This window comes from Sardina pilchardus, chromosome 21, assembly GCF_963854185.1.
Source record: "Sardina pilchardus chromosome 21, fSarPil1.1, whole genome shotgun sequence".
Lineage (NCBI taxonomy): Eukaryota > Metazoa > Chordata > Actinopteri > Clupeiformes > Clupeidae > Sardina > Sardina pilchardus.
The window spans coordinates 5,368,182-5,382,245 of NC_085014.1; the positions used below are offsets into that span (position 1 = coordinate 5,368,182).

Below are 14,064 nucleotides of genomic sequence, written 5' to 3' on the forward strand. Positions count from 1 at the left end.
GCAGTCCAGCCTGGCTACTGAGCAGTTAAGGCATGTTGCAGTCCAGCCTGGCTACTGAGCAGTTAAGGCATGTTGCAGTCCAGCCTGGCTACTGAGCAGTTAAGGCATGTTGCAGTCCAGCCTGGCTACTGAGCAGTTAAGGCATGTTGCAGTCCAGCCTGGCTACTGAGCAGTTAAGGCATGTTGCAGTCCAGCCTGGCTACTGAGCAGTTAAGGCATGTTGCAGTCCAGCCTGGCTACTGAGCAGTTAAGGCATGTTGCAGTCCAGCCTGGCTACTGAGCAGTTAAGGCAGGTTGCAGTCCAGCCTGGCTACTGAGCAGTTAAGGCATGTTGCAGTCCAGCCTGGCTACTGAGCAGTTAAGGCATGTTGCAGTCCAGCCTGCTACTGAGCAGTTAAGGCATGTTGCAGTCCAGCCTGGCTACTGAGGGGCACTAACGGTAGACTGCAGTGTAAGGCCTGGAGGGCGACCCAAACAGATGTTAGTCATTTGACTCTGTTTATTTATCACCTAAAGCTGTTTCGTCATGGACTGGAGCCGGCCGGTATGTGTGTGTGTGTGTGTGTGTGTGTGTGTGTGTGTGTGTGTGTGTGTGTGTGTGTGTGTGTGTGCAGGCAGACGGGGGTCAGCCAGGGTATGAGCCCCTGATTAGGGTCAAAGTGAGGAAAAGAGGGCAGGTTCTTCAGCTTGGCCATGTCTGTATGTGTGTGTGTGTTTGTGTGTGTGTGTGTGTGTGTGTGTGTGTGTGTGTGTTTGTGGGGTTGGAATGTCACATGCTGTTCGGAGACAGCGTTAGCCCTGTGTTTGTGTGTATGCTCTGAGACGGCATTACCCCTCTGTGTGTGTGTGTGTTTGTGTGTGTGAGTGAGAGAGACCGGTGTTAGCCCTGTGTGAGTGTTTGTGTGTGTGTGTGTGAGACCAGTGTTAGCCCTGTGTGTGTGTGTGTGTGTGTTCTGAGATGGCGTTAGCCCTGTGTGTGTGTGTGTGTGTGTGTGTGTGTGTGTGTGTGTGTGTGTGTGTGTGTGTGTGTGTGTGTGTGCTCTGAGACGGTGTTAGCCCTGAGTGTGTGTGTGTGTGTGTGTGTGTGTGTGTGTGTGTGTGTGTGTGTGTGTGTGTGTTCTGAGACGGTGTTAGCCCTGTGTGTGTGTGTGTGTGTGTGTGTGTGTGTGTGTGAGACGGCGTTTGCCCTGTATTAATCGGCTGTGTGTTTGGTGCCACAGGGTGCAGCTGTCCTGAGAATGCTGTCGGAGTTCCTGTCTGAGCCCGTGTTTGTGAAAGGACTCAGTGTAAGTCTGACCAATCAATCAATCATTCATTCATTCATTCATTATGACCGCCGCTAGCGTAGCTAGCGAAGCGGTCATATAGTTGTTGTCAAAGTTTTTTTTTTTTTTTTATTCTTTTTTCCCGTCATTTTTCGTCAACGATTCCCGGGACACCGTAACACCGGAGCGCATGAAACTTGGTGGGCATGTAGCCCCAGTAGAGTTCTATGGAAAATTTTCGTTTCGTCCCCGGGGGTCACTCCACCCCCGCGCTGCCCCCGCCCAAAGCCCAAAAATGACAGTTTTTCCTACATAACTACCTGAACCGTGGCACCGAGGATGACAAAATGTTTATGGTATGTTGTTCTCTAGAGCTTCCATCAACTTAGCTTATAACCAGTCATTTGTGATTTGCCCCCCCATCGTAAAAATTGAAAATGCAATGTAATATTGCTTTAATTGCCCCTATCTTCAGATGAGATGTTATGAACTGCACCAAATTTCGTGTGTATGATTAACCTGACACCCTCTGGGAGTATGCCAAGTTTTGTGGAATTTCATCCATGGGGGGCTATAAAATAAATGGATTTATGTGTACATTCAGGACTGTATACCCATCGGCCAGTAGATGGTGGTATTATCTGGAGTCTAAATCCCCCCCTGGGGATTTCAAAAACTGTTCCAAACATCTCAATCTCTGCTAGTTTTTGTCCTAGAAACATATAAGTGACACCATTAGAAACCTTTAATCAACTAGTTTCCAAATATGTTTTAAAAGAGAATGGTTGCTTTGGGTGCAACAAACATGCAGGAACACACACACACACACACACACACACACACACATAAATACACACACACACACACGCATACCTACACACACACGCACCACTACATACACACCTGTACACTACATACACACCTCTACATACATACATGTACATAAAACATTATACAAACACATGCACAAACACGCCCACACGCATGCACACATACACCCTTACACACACACACACACACCTACACACACACACACACACACACACACACACACACACACATGCACACACACATCTTTGAGTACATTTTGTGAGACCACCGGAGCTGAGAAGTGAATGTGTGTGTGGGTGCGTTTCTGTGTGCCCATCTGTGTGTTTGCATGTGTGTATATGTGTGTATGTGCATGTTCTGTGTGTGTTCTCTTTCTTTCTCTCCCTCTCTCTCTCTCTCTCTCTCTGTGTCTGTGTTATCTGTGTGTATTCTGTGTGTGTTCTCTCTTTCTCTCTCTCTCTCTCTGGGTGTGCCTGTGTGTGTGTGTTTGTGTGTGTGTGTGTGTGTGTGTGTGTGTGTGCGAGTGTGTGTTTGTGTGCGTGTGTGAGTGTGTGCCTGTGCATGTGTGTTTGTGTGTGTGTGTGTGTGCACACGTGCGCATGTGAGTGTGTGTGTGTGTGTGTGTGTGTGTTATCTGATATTGGAGTGACAGTGACGGCAGAGAACACAGTGAACATATACTCAGAGACACATTAAACACACACACAAGCAGACACACACTCACACTAGACAGAGAAGCACTCATACAGAAAAGCAAGCGCACACATGCACACACTCATTTACAGTACATACATAAAAGTTGCAGTAGGGATGGAGTAGGCGATGGAAACACAAGCGTGATTGATATTTGTGGAGAGAATGAGGACTGAGCGGCGGTCATATTGTGTATCGCTTTGCGGTACATCTAGTTTATTCATTCATACATCAATTAATCAATCAATCAATCAATCAATTAATCACTCCCAACACTTTGAATGAGGCTTTCTTTAATACAGTATAGCAAATAATGCTGCAGTAACTGTTTTTTTATAGATATTAATGATCTAGATAATCTATCAAAATAATAAGACATTGTAAACAGATTTTTAATCTATGGTGATGTGACATTTAGGATGACACTGTATAATTAACTCTCTCTCTTTCTCTCTCTCTCTCTGCAGTCCTATTTGCATCAGTTTGCTTTTGGCAACACTGTATATTCAGACCTTTGGGACCATTTGCAGGCTGTATGTTATTGACCTCACAGAACAACACGTTAAACACATGTCTTAATATATGGTCTGTGTAAACCCCAAACACACACCATATGTAACAACATTTATGTTTTGTTGTTGTTGTTGTTGTTGTTGCAAGATACAAAAAAATAATATTTTAGTACTTAGATGTAATTTGCTGTTTACCAGAGAGTGTTTCTGTGTGTCATCAGGCTGCGCAGAGCACAGGGTTGAATCTGCCCTACTCCGTCCACGACATCATGAACCGCTGGATCCTCCAGATGGGGTTCCCTCTGGTTACCATAGATACCACAACAGGAAACATCAGCCAGAAGCACTTCCTGTTGGACCCTGATGCGGTGGTGGACAGGCCGTCTGTTTACAAGTGGGCTCATGCTACAGCTCCTCCATAGGCTGATGACGTGTCTTTATTATTCTACACTCATTAGATTGTGTTACTGACACAATACATTGTAACAACTTCTCCAAATGTTGTTTATTGTTTCCATTCTCATTGCCATAGTTACCAATGGATTGTGCCAATCAAGTGGATGAAGAATGGCGCACATCAGGATCAACACTGGCTGATTGAGAAGTCAGGTAAGACCACCTGATCAAGCATTAGGACAGATACTGTAAGCCCAGCTGCTCAACCATTAGACAGGTAAAATCACCTGATCAACCATTAGACAGGTAAAATCACCTGATCAATCATCAGACAGGTAAGCCCATCTGCAAGTGATCCAACCTGTTTGACCTTTGTACGGAATGTGTAGAGGCTAAAAGTGAAATCCAAATTCCTCAGACTCGGTAACACACTAAATATCCACGTGTATAGGTCAGGCTATACTATACTGAAATGTGTTGGGGTTTTACTCAAGAAGTGGTGAAGGATTTAGTGATTGAGTTGTATTAATCGATTTGGCTAATAATCTAAACATTTCCTTGTATAGGCTAATGGATTTATTTAAGCACAGTAGCTTAAACCTTTTTCAAATCAAGGTGGAAGTCAACGTTAACGCACGTGGGTTTGGCTGCATACTCGAAGACTATGCCCTCAGAATTTGAAATTGGTATCCAGACAGAGAGAGTGTGTGTGTGTGTGTGTGTGTGTGTGTGTGTGTGTGTGTGTGTGTGTGTGTGTGTGTGTGTGTGTGTGTGTGTGTGTGTGTGTGTGTGTGTGTGTTGTTGCAGCCCTGAATTGATGTATACCGTTTCTATCTCATTCTATGTCATTCACCCTGATATTTCTTAATCCCATGAGAATTAGTCATTAGTGTCCTGTGTGTGGTAACACTACATGACTCTACTTCTGTATAATCCCACCCAAACAGCAGCACTTACAGTAACACAGGGACTGAGGGTGAGTCAGGGTGATGAGGGAGGGCAGTGGAAAGAGAGAGAGACACAGAGAGAGAGAGAGAGAGAGAGAGAGAGAGAGATAGAGAGAGAGAGGGGGAGAGGGAGAGAGAGAGAGAGAGAGAGAGAGAGAGAGAGAGAGAGAGAGAGAGAGAGAGCCTGGGAACATTTAACCCAGAGTACAGTGGAGGTCGTGATGTTGAGAAATCCTGCATAACCTCATCATACTGTAAGCCACAAGGCCATAAAGCTGAAGACGGCTCTTTCTCTCCTTCCTCCTCTCATCCTCCCTCCCCCTTTCCCTCTCTCACTCTTTCTCTCTCCCTCCCTCTCTTTCTCTTTCTCTTTCTCTCTCCCTCCATCCCTCTCTTTCTCTCTCTCTTTTCTCATAGCTGTGTTTGCACCAATGAGAGCGAGTGGAAGCGAGTGGGTGTTGGCCAACCTCAATGTCTCCGGCTACTACAGGGTTAACTACGACCAGCAGAACTGGGAGCGTCTCTTCGCTCAACTGAGCTCTGACCACCAGGTACGTGTATGACCTTTTGACCTCTCTTGTCAAGGTCAAGATGCCATACAAGGTCAAGATAACACACATCACATCACATCAATGCTGTGTCCAAAATGTGCATGTCCTAAATAAGATGTGACAATAAAAAATCAAGCCTTATCTGGCATACTTCATGTATTTTCATGTTTATGTACTGTAGGTTCCATGTGTAATGATTTTAAGTCAGAGGAGTTTATACCACTGGTATTAATCATTAATGATCAATTATTAGAGACTTCATACCTTACTATATTATATACACGCTAAAGCTGTAGGGGAAGCTCTGCAGAGAAATATTCAAGCATAAAACGAGCGAAAACGAAAAGCGAAAGCAATGCCATCCTGTATAGTTTCTTTAAGACTACATAAAAGGGTTGTTCACTAAGTACAACTGTTTTCACAGGTGATTCCCATCATCAACAGAGCTCAGATAATAGACGATGCTTTCAGCCTGGTCAAGTAAGTCACCTCTCTGTACTGAAGTTTGGCCCTGGCTAGATTAAAGCTGCATTCACATACGTCGCTACTCGCCCATCTCTGAGCGAGAACTGTCAATGTAAAGTGAATGTGTTCTAGCTGAATGTGGCCAGGACAGGCGTTGCGAGGACTAGCGATGCGATGTGGGCGGGTACGGAGTTAAAATAATTTTAACTTCCAGCGATGCGAGTGAAGCGAGTACCAAATCAGAATGTAGAATAGAGATGATTGACAGTTAACGGGCATGTTTGCAGTGAAGTAAACTAGCGGGGAGCCATGGCAACCGACGCCGGCAGCAGTTATTTTTTTTCTGCCAGCGAGTAGAATTTCGGCGAGAAGCGAGGAGCGATGGGCGAGTAGCGACGTATGTGAATGCCCCTTAATGCATATGTATTGCAAATGTAAAATGTGAATGTGAATCTGAATCTAAATCTGAATGTGAATGTCAATCTCAATGTGAATGTCAATCTCAATGTGAATGTGAATCTGAATCTAAATCTGAATGTGAATGTGGATCTGAATGTGAATCTGAGTGTAAATGCTCTGCGGTCCTCAGAGCGCGGATCCTAAACACCACCATGGCCCTGCAGACCACCCAGTACCTGGTGCAGGAGAGAGAGTACATGCCCTGGGAGGCTGCCTCCAGGAGCCTGCACTACTTCTTCCAGATGTTCGACCGCACCGAGGTCTACGGACCCATGCTGGTACGACTGTGTGGTGAAAATACAGCACAGGCCGACCGTACGGTACTGTAGTGTGCAAAGCTTTATTCACAACGTCGGAGACAGGTTAGAAACACACAAGCATCCTGAGCGAGCATGAGAGCAACAAGTCTGCCTCCAGGAGCCTGCACTACTTCTTCCAGATGTTCGACCGCACCGAGGTCTACGGACCCATGCTGGTACGACTGTGTGGTGAAACATACAGCACAGGCCCACCGTACGGTACTGTAGTGTGCAAAGCTTTATTCACAACGTCGGAGACAGGTTAGAAACACACAAGCATCCTGAGCGAGCATGAGAGCAACAAGTCTGCCTCCAGGAGCCTGCACTACTTCTTCCAGATGTTCGACCGCACCGAGGTCTACGGACCCATGCTGGTACGACTGTGTGGTAAACATACAGCACAGGCCCACCGTACGGTACTGTAGTGTGCAAAGCTTTATTAATGAAGCCAGAGACAGGTTACAAACACATAAGCATCCTGAGCGAGCATGAGAGCAACAAGTCTGCCCTAGACAAAGTCTTACCATTATTTATAGGACTAAGCAGGCTATTTAGGGATTACATTTAGAGATGAAATGAAAATTATGTAATATGTCTCTTCTAACCCCACAGGCCTATCTGCGGAGGCTCGTCCAACCCCTCTATGACCACTTCCAGACTGACCAACCCCTGAGCCACACTATGGCGTAAGTAAGGGATAATGGATGACACACCGTTCGGTTATACGTATAAAGTTAATGCACGTTCTAGATGGTAAAACGGCCCGACGCAAAGCGGAAATCTAGGAAACGGCCAACAAATTGGAACTAATTCATAGGTGTGCGAATGACCTACGGTTAATGCTCACCCTTATAGAACTCAGGACAATGGGGAGTTCAACCAAGCAGTGGAATAAATGAGTATAATTCACTCACGTGTGGTCTCCAGTTAAATTGGCCCAAGTCAGGGTTGTCCTCCACGTCGTGTGTAGTGTGTGGGAGCAGACTACTGATTTACTCATTTTAGTGTTGAAAATCTTTACATGAGTGAACATGATGTGATGATGATGAGTGAACATGATTGCACCGTTTGCTGTGGTTAGTTTTTCTATTTGATTGTTCTGACATAACCACAGCACTTCTCAAGTGAGTGATGTTTTTGAATGTGTGTGTGTGTGTGTGTGTGTGTGTGTGTGTGTGTGTGTGTGTGTGTGTGTATGTGTGTGTGTGTGTGTGTGTGTGTGTGTGTGTGTGTGTGTGTGTATGCTCTCTGTGTGTAGGTACACGAAAGGCATCGCGGTCTCTCTGGCCTGCACCACTGGTGTTCCACTGTGTAAGGAGCAGGTTCTCGATCGGTTCCGCCAGTGGATGAGAGAACCGCACAACAACAGGCAAGTTTAACAAGCCCCAAGAGACGCTGTGCCATGTATTCCACATCACAACAAATCTCCCTTTTAGGAAAAATGCAGTCAGCCTCTAAATCTCCTGCAGCTCACAGTACACCTATAAATCTCCTCTTGTTATTCGCTCTCATGCATCATTTGGAGAAGCACACGCAAACATTAGCCAAATGAAATGTATCATCCACCAACACTTTGGCAAGAAGCCACCTACTGTACAGTACAGTACATGCCAAACACGGGCAGGACTGACCTGAGCTGATCCCTACCAAAGATTACCAGTGGCTAGGGTTGGGGGTGGGGGCTGTCTAACCTGTTATCTAAAACTCTTCAATTACAGTATCTGAATACAAGTGGTTAGACCAAAAATTCACTTCCTTCTTCACGTCCAATCACAGTTCCTGCTACACCTCTATTTGTCATGTTCACCCAACACATGAGAAACTCTTGCAGCAGGGTCAAAACCCCTTCAGTTTATGTAAAACGCATTAAATGACATCTCTATATGAAATGCACCATATAAATACACTTGACTCCATTTGACTTGACTAAAGCTTGACATCATCTGGTACTGAACTGCCCTCTCTGCCCTGGCAACCCTTGCCCCCCCCCCCCCCCCCCCCCCCCCCCCCACACCCCTTTAGGATCGACCCCAACCTGAAGTGGGTGGTGTACTGCCATGCCATGGCGGCGGGCGGTGAGGCGGAGTGGAACTTTGCGTGGGAGATGCTGCAGAACGTTACCATGGCGTCGGAGGCGGCGCGGCTACGCAGTGCTCTGGGCTGCACCAAAGTGCCCTGGCTCCTCAACAGGTGCGGGCCGCACTAGCGACAAACAACGCTAATAATGTTTTATAACGTTTAATACTGCATTAGAATGTGGGGTTTTTTTCTGTATTTTTGGGGTAGCCTAACTAGCCAGACCCACATCAAGATGTAGGGTCTGAGAACTCGGCATAGTAGGGCTCATTTGGAGGGGTTGGATAAACGGTTGTCTTTCAAATTCCCTCTCCATTCAATAGGATAGCACTAAACGAATCATCTTCTTGTTTTCAAGTAGCAGGATGCTTAACAGTTGCAACTTCCCCGGCAGCAAATTAGATTTGGGGGTGTCTAGATTTCTATGCTATTTTAGGCGAGCTTTTTGCCTTTATTCCGATTGAACAGTGAAGAGTGACAGGAAGTGAGTGGAAGGGAGAGATGGGGTGAGATCTGGACATGACCACAGGTCAGAATCGAACCCTGGTCCCCGTGGGTTCTCTGACCAGTACATGGTATGGTCGCTATAGCCTGCTGCGCCCCTCTAAAGTTAAAAGTTGACCAGTATTTAGCAGTATTGACGCTTTTATCCAAAGCAACACGGACTGGCAAAGGCAGGCCAACCAACTGTCAGGTTGTGATGTTCAGGGACAAAACATTCACTCCTTGCGCTGGTGACTGGAGATCTCCACATCATCTGTGTATTTCTACATGCATGTACAGTATACATAAACGTAGCCATTCCATATCAGCTTCAAAACACAGTAACACATTCAAGGACATACTTGATTGAACAATTTTGGCTATTAAGACAACATATGAGTATTGTATATTGTAAAGAATTTCATTTTGTAGTTTTTACACATGCAAGGAGAAGAGTACCTGCCATATTTGTTATTAAAGCTCTAGTTGCTATATCTATAAATGTCACTACAGTTATATTAATATATTATTATGTTTTGCACATAACAAGGTACCTGGAGTACTCTGTGGATCCCAGCAAGATACGCAAACAGGATGCTGCGTCCACTATTGGCTATGTAGCCTCCAATGTGGTGGGTCAGTCTTTTGCGTGGGACTTCTTCAGATCAAAATGGGACTATCTCTTCAAGGAGTGAGTATGGCACACACGCTGCGTGAATCTGCAATACATGAAATGAGATAAGGAAACTCTTGCAGCTACCGTAAATATGAAAATTCAATACAGACAGCTTACTGATACGTGTTTGAAATAATCCCAAGAAATACTGTTTTCAAATCCAAATAAAAATGTCCTGTTATTGCAGTTTCCAGAAGAGACGTCCACATAGAAGTGACGTAGTTTTGTGTGAAGCACACAGGGGGAACTAACATGATGGGCAAGGTGTCAAGACAGACAACAAGCAAACAATGAACTGAAACTATTTTATTTCACCATCTATGGTTATGGTTATGGTTATGGTTATGGTTATGGTTATGGTTATGGTTGTGGTTGCTTAGCAGACACCTTTGTCCAAGGCGACATACAAACAAAAACAATACAATGATTCAATTTAGCAGTTAATTAGACTAGTGTCGACTAAAGGGAATAGCAACATAAACAATAAACATTATCAATATAAGCAAAGCTAATGAAAATAAACAAAGACTAAATATGAGAATAGCAAAGTATTTAAAGGGATAGTTCGGATTTTAAGACACAAAGTTATATGGGTTCCCTGTCAGCAACGTTGTGCATCAGCACTGACTTACCCCCCGACAGTGTCCTGTGAGCCGAGATCCAGCCGGTTTTTGATCGTTTTTGATGCCGGACTATTTTCTTCAGCAAGTTTCTGGGGTCACGAAAGTAAAGTGTTTTTCTTCTCAAAACCATATGCGTTCAACAGAGTGATATATTTGCACCACAAAAACGTTGTCCAGCTGTCAGTAGCGCGCAGTGATAGGAATCGCGAAAAATAAGTAAGTGATAACGAGGTTTGAATTTTTCCTGGACAACGTTTTTGTGGTGCAAATATATCACTCTTTTGAACGCATATGGTTTTGAGAAGAAAAACACTTTACTTTCATGACCCCAGAAACTTGCCGGACTACTTTCTTCAGCATCAAAAACCGGCTGGATCTCGGCTCACAGGACGCTGTTGCGGGGTAAGTCAGTGCTGATGCACAACGTTGCTGACGGGGAACCCATATAACTTCGTGTCTTAAAACCCGAACTATCCCTTTAATACCATCCGCAGGATACACAGTGGTGTGGCCAGGCTATGCCCCCATGACACACCTTAGTTCATGCCAGAGGCACTATGCCCCCATGACACACCTTAGTTCATGCCAGAAGCACCATGCCCCAATGCCACACCTTAGAGTCACTATGCCCCCATGCCACACCTTAGAGTCACTATGCCCACATGCCACACCTTAGTTCATGCCAGAGGCACTATGCCCCCATGCCGCACCTTAGAGTCACCATGCCCCCATGCACGCCTTAGAGTCACTATGCCCCCATGCCACACCTGGCTTTGCACATTGCTGGTCATTGAAATGAGGACTCTTTTAAAACCAGCAGAGTCTCATAATCTCCCTGGTCCACAGAGTCTCATAATCTCCCTGGTCCACAGAGTGTCATAATCTCCCTGGTCCACAGTCTCATAATCTCCTCGGTCCACAGATTCGGAGGAGGCTCCTTCGTCTTCCCCTCTCTCATCTCCTCGGTAACCAGACGCTTCTCCACAGAGTTTGAGCTTCAGCAGGTAAATGCAAATACCAGCCACAGGCCAGAACATCAAACCTGTCATGAGATTGTTTTTGTTATAAAAGCAATTATGATTAAAAACTTAACCATTTTTGTAATGTATGTGTGTGTGTGTGTGTGTGTGTGTGTGTGTGTGTGTGTGTGTGTGTGTGTGTGTGTGTGTGTGCGTGCAAGTATATGTGTTGTGTTTGTATGCCTTTCTGTGTATTTATTAATTTAATGGTGCTAGATGTAATACAAAAGTACATACACACATACACATGTACACAATACAGTTATTCATTCGCCTGTACTTTACAGTTGCTGGATTTCCAGAGGGAGCATCCGGACCTGGGCTCTGGGAAGCTAGCGCTGGACCAGGCCATAGAGAAGACCCGGGCCAACATCAAATGGATGGCCGAGAACAAGAAGCCGGTGCTGGACTGGTTCAACTCTCAGGCTGCATCATCATAGGACAGCAGAGCAGTGTGGGTGGTGGTGGTGGTGGTGGTGGTGGTGGGCCCAGCGGTGCCGGGTCTGGTCTCCCCAGGGTGTCATGCCAGAGCGCTGCGGGCCGGATCCCAATGGGCTGGCTGGCTGCTGCCCCCACTGAACCCCCAGAGGCTCCAGGGGAGCTGTCCTTGTAATTAGCCTGTGAGGCGCTCTGGAGAAGAGCATCAGCTACAGTAAATACCTAAAGGGTCTTTCACAACTATAACGATAACTACAACGATAACAATAGCAACAAAAAAGTCTCGCTAATACCCACCAACGCCCACACATTAGCCACAACAATAATGAGGTTCACGGGTTCACATGAAGAGCGATATTGAGAATGATAAAAGAAAAAAAAAAAAGCTGACCGCCAATCAGAATCCATCAAATTGTAGACGTCACATTCATCAACAACAGGAAAGGCGGCAAAGGTCTAAAATGACCCAAAGAAGAAACAATTTAAATTTGGGAGTGATCTGGATAAGCGTCTGGATCCAGAAGGCGCTTGGCGGAGGTCTGTGCTCTCGGAGTGCTTATCTTGTTATCTTTGTAGTTATACTTCCTGGTGTCAATGGCCCTGAAATAAATGAATTGACTGTGCAGCCGGACCTCAGCCAGATGTGACCCGGGACTGAGCCAGATGTGACCCTGGACTGAGCCAGATGTGACCCGGGACTGAGCCAGATGTGACCCGGGGTTTAGCCAGACCTGGCCCACGTTAGCTCCAGAGCCTGTGGCTATACAGCGACGCGTTTGTTTTCCTCCCCTGTGGGAGACATGACATTGCACAAGGGCTGGCGGCCCAGTGTGAACTTCACTTCCTCCATGTGACAAGACAACGCAGGCCGGAGTGTTCCACCCTCCTACTTCCCCCCTCATGTTCTGTTCCCTGGAGGCCCTGGCTGCAGCGGAGTCATTCCTAACACCAAGTGACTGTGTTAAATCAGAGTGTTGATGCCTTCCTGATCTCACATGGCCCTCATTCTTCTTTGTATGACTTTGCTATTTTGATAATATTTTTATATAAAACAAAACAATGACCTTGGAAGTAATAGACTGAATCTAGTTCAATCGTGTCTTGTCTTGAATGCCATGAATGAGTGTGTGTGTGTGTGTGTGTGTGTGTGTGTGTGTGTGTGCATGTGTGTGTGTGTGAGCGAGAGAGAGAGAGAGAGAGAGAGAATGAGTGATTGCGTATACAATTTAATTAATTGAACATAATGACAATGTTGAACTCTTTGTCCTGCATACACAGATGGCCAGGTGCATTGAGCAAATGAAAAAGTTGATTTATTTTTTAACCTGAGATCTTCAATAAAACAGATGCATACAGAACCTGACTCATGTAACCCTCACTGTGTTTCATCACTCATATCAAATCAATGCTTCCTGTTCCATTGCAACTGATGCTGTGCTGATTAAGTTTAAAACAGACTTCAAACCTCAGTGTGTGTATCTTTGTTTGTCTGATCTGTGTGTGTGTGTGTGTGTGTGTGTGTGTGTGTGTGTGTGTGTGTGTGCGTGTGCGTGCGTGTGTGTGTGTGTGTGCATGCGTGCATGCGTGTGTGTGTGTGTGTGTGTGTGTGTGTGTGTGTGCGTGTGTGTATTGCTATTCTTTTGACCCTTTATGCTCATGTGGGTCCTATCACAGTATCTACTGAGGCTCAGGAGCAGTTCAGTGCTGTAGCGGAGTGCAGATGTCTGGCTGGGCTCATTTGAGGAAGGAGAGAGGGAATAGAACATTCTAAGGAAGGAGAGAGGGAATAGAACATGCTGAGGAAGGAGAGAGGGAATAGAACATTCTAAGGAAGGAGAGAGGGAATAGAACATGCTGAGGAAGGAGAGAGGGAATAGAACATTCTGAGGAAGGAGAGAGGGAATAGAAGATTCTGAGGAAGGAGAGAGGGACTAGAACATTCTGTTTCTGCACACACAACAACACCTTACTGCACACAACAACACTTCTTCATCATAACCATCAGCACTTTCACATCCTACTTGCCTGCCCGAAAACACTCACACTCATAATACAGCACACTCTTACTGGCTGCTGTCTGTTGCACGTGCCACCAGGCCCCCACCACCCAACACACATACACACACACACACACACTCACACACACACGCCCATACACAGACACACGCACACACACACATGCACACACACACACACACACGCCCATACACAGACACACGCACACACACACATACAGACACACACTCACACACACACACACACACACACACACACACACACACACACATATAGTCTACTTCATATGCTATTCCTCTCAGAGTCCACCTCACA

The 14,064-nt window shown here is 45.7% G+C and overlaps 1 protein-coding gene across 1 annotated transcript in view; it reads left to right on the plus strand.

The window, feature by feature from the left end:
* LOC134069507 (aminopeptidase N-like) overlaps positions 1 to 11,768 on the plus strand; it is a 24,148-nt gene extending 12,380 nt beyond the window's left edge. Inside the window, exons 9-21 of the mRNA XM_062525489.1 lie at positions 1,221 to 1,286; positions 3,257 to 3,322; positions 3,523 to 3,695; positions 3,834 to 3,910; positions 5,062 to 5,195; positions 5,620 to 5,675; positions 6,250 to 6,397; positions 7,031 to 7,104; positions 7,677 to 7,787; positions 8,441 to 8,608; positions 9,528 to 9,668; positions 11,199 to 11,280; positions 11,583 to 11,768. Of these exons, the coding sequence (XP_062381473.1) occupies positions 1,221 to 1,286; positions 3,257 to 3,322; positions 3,523 to 3,695; positions 3,834 to 3,910; positions 5,062 to 5,195; positions 5,620 to 5,675; positions 6,250 to 6,397; positions 7,031 to 7,104; positions 7,677 to 7,787; positions 8,441 to 8,608; positions 9,528 to 9,668; positions 11,199 to 11,280; positions 11,583 to 11,735 (1,449 nt within the window). The 3' untranslated portion in view covers positions 11,736 to 11,768. The remainder of the gene's footprint in view (positions 1 to 1,220; positions 1,287 to 3,256; positions 3,323 to 3,522; positions 3,696 to 3,833; positions 3,911 to 5,061; positions 5,196 to 5,619; positions 5,676 to 6,249; positions 6,398 to 7,030; positions 7,105 to 7,676; positions 7,788 to 8,440; positions 8,609 to 9,527; positions 9,669 to 11,198; positions 11,281 to 11,582) is intronic.
* The last annotated feature ends 2,296 nt before the right edge of the window (positions 11,769 to 14,064 follow it).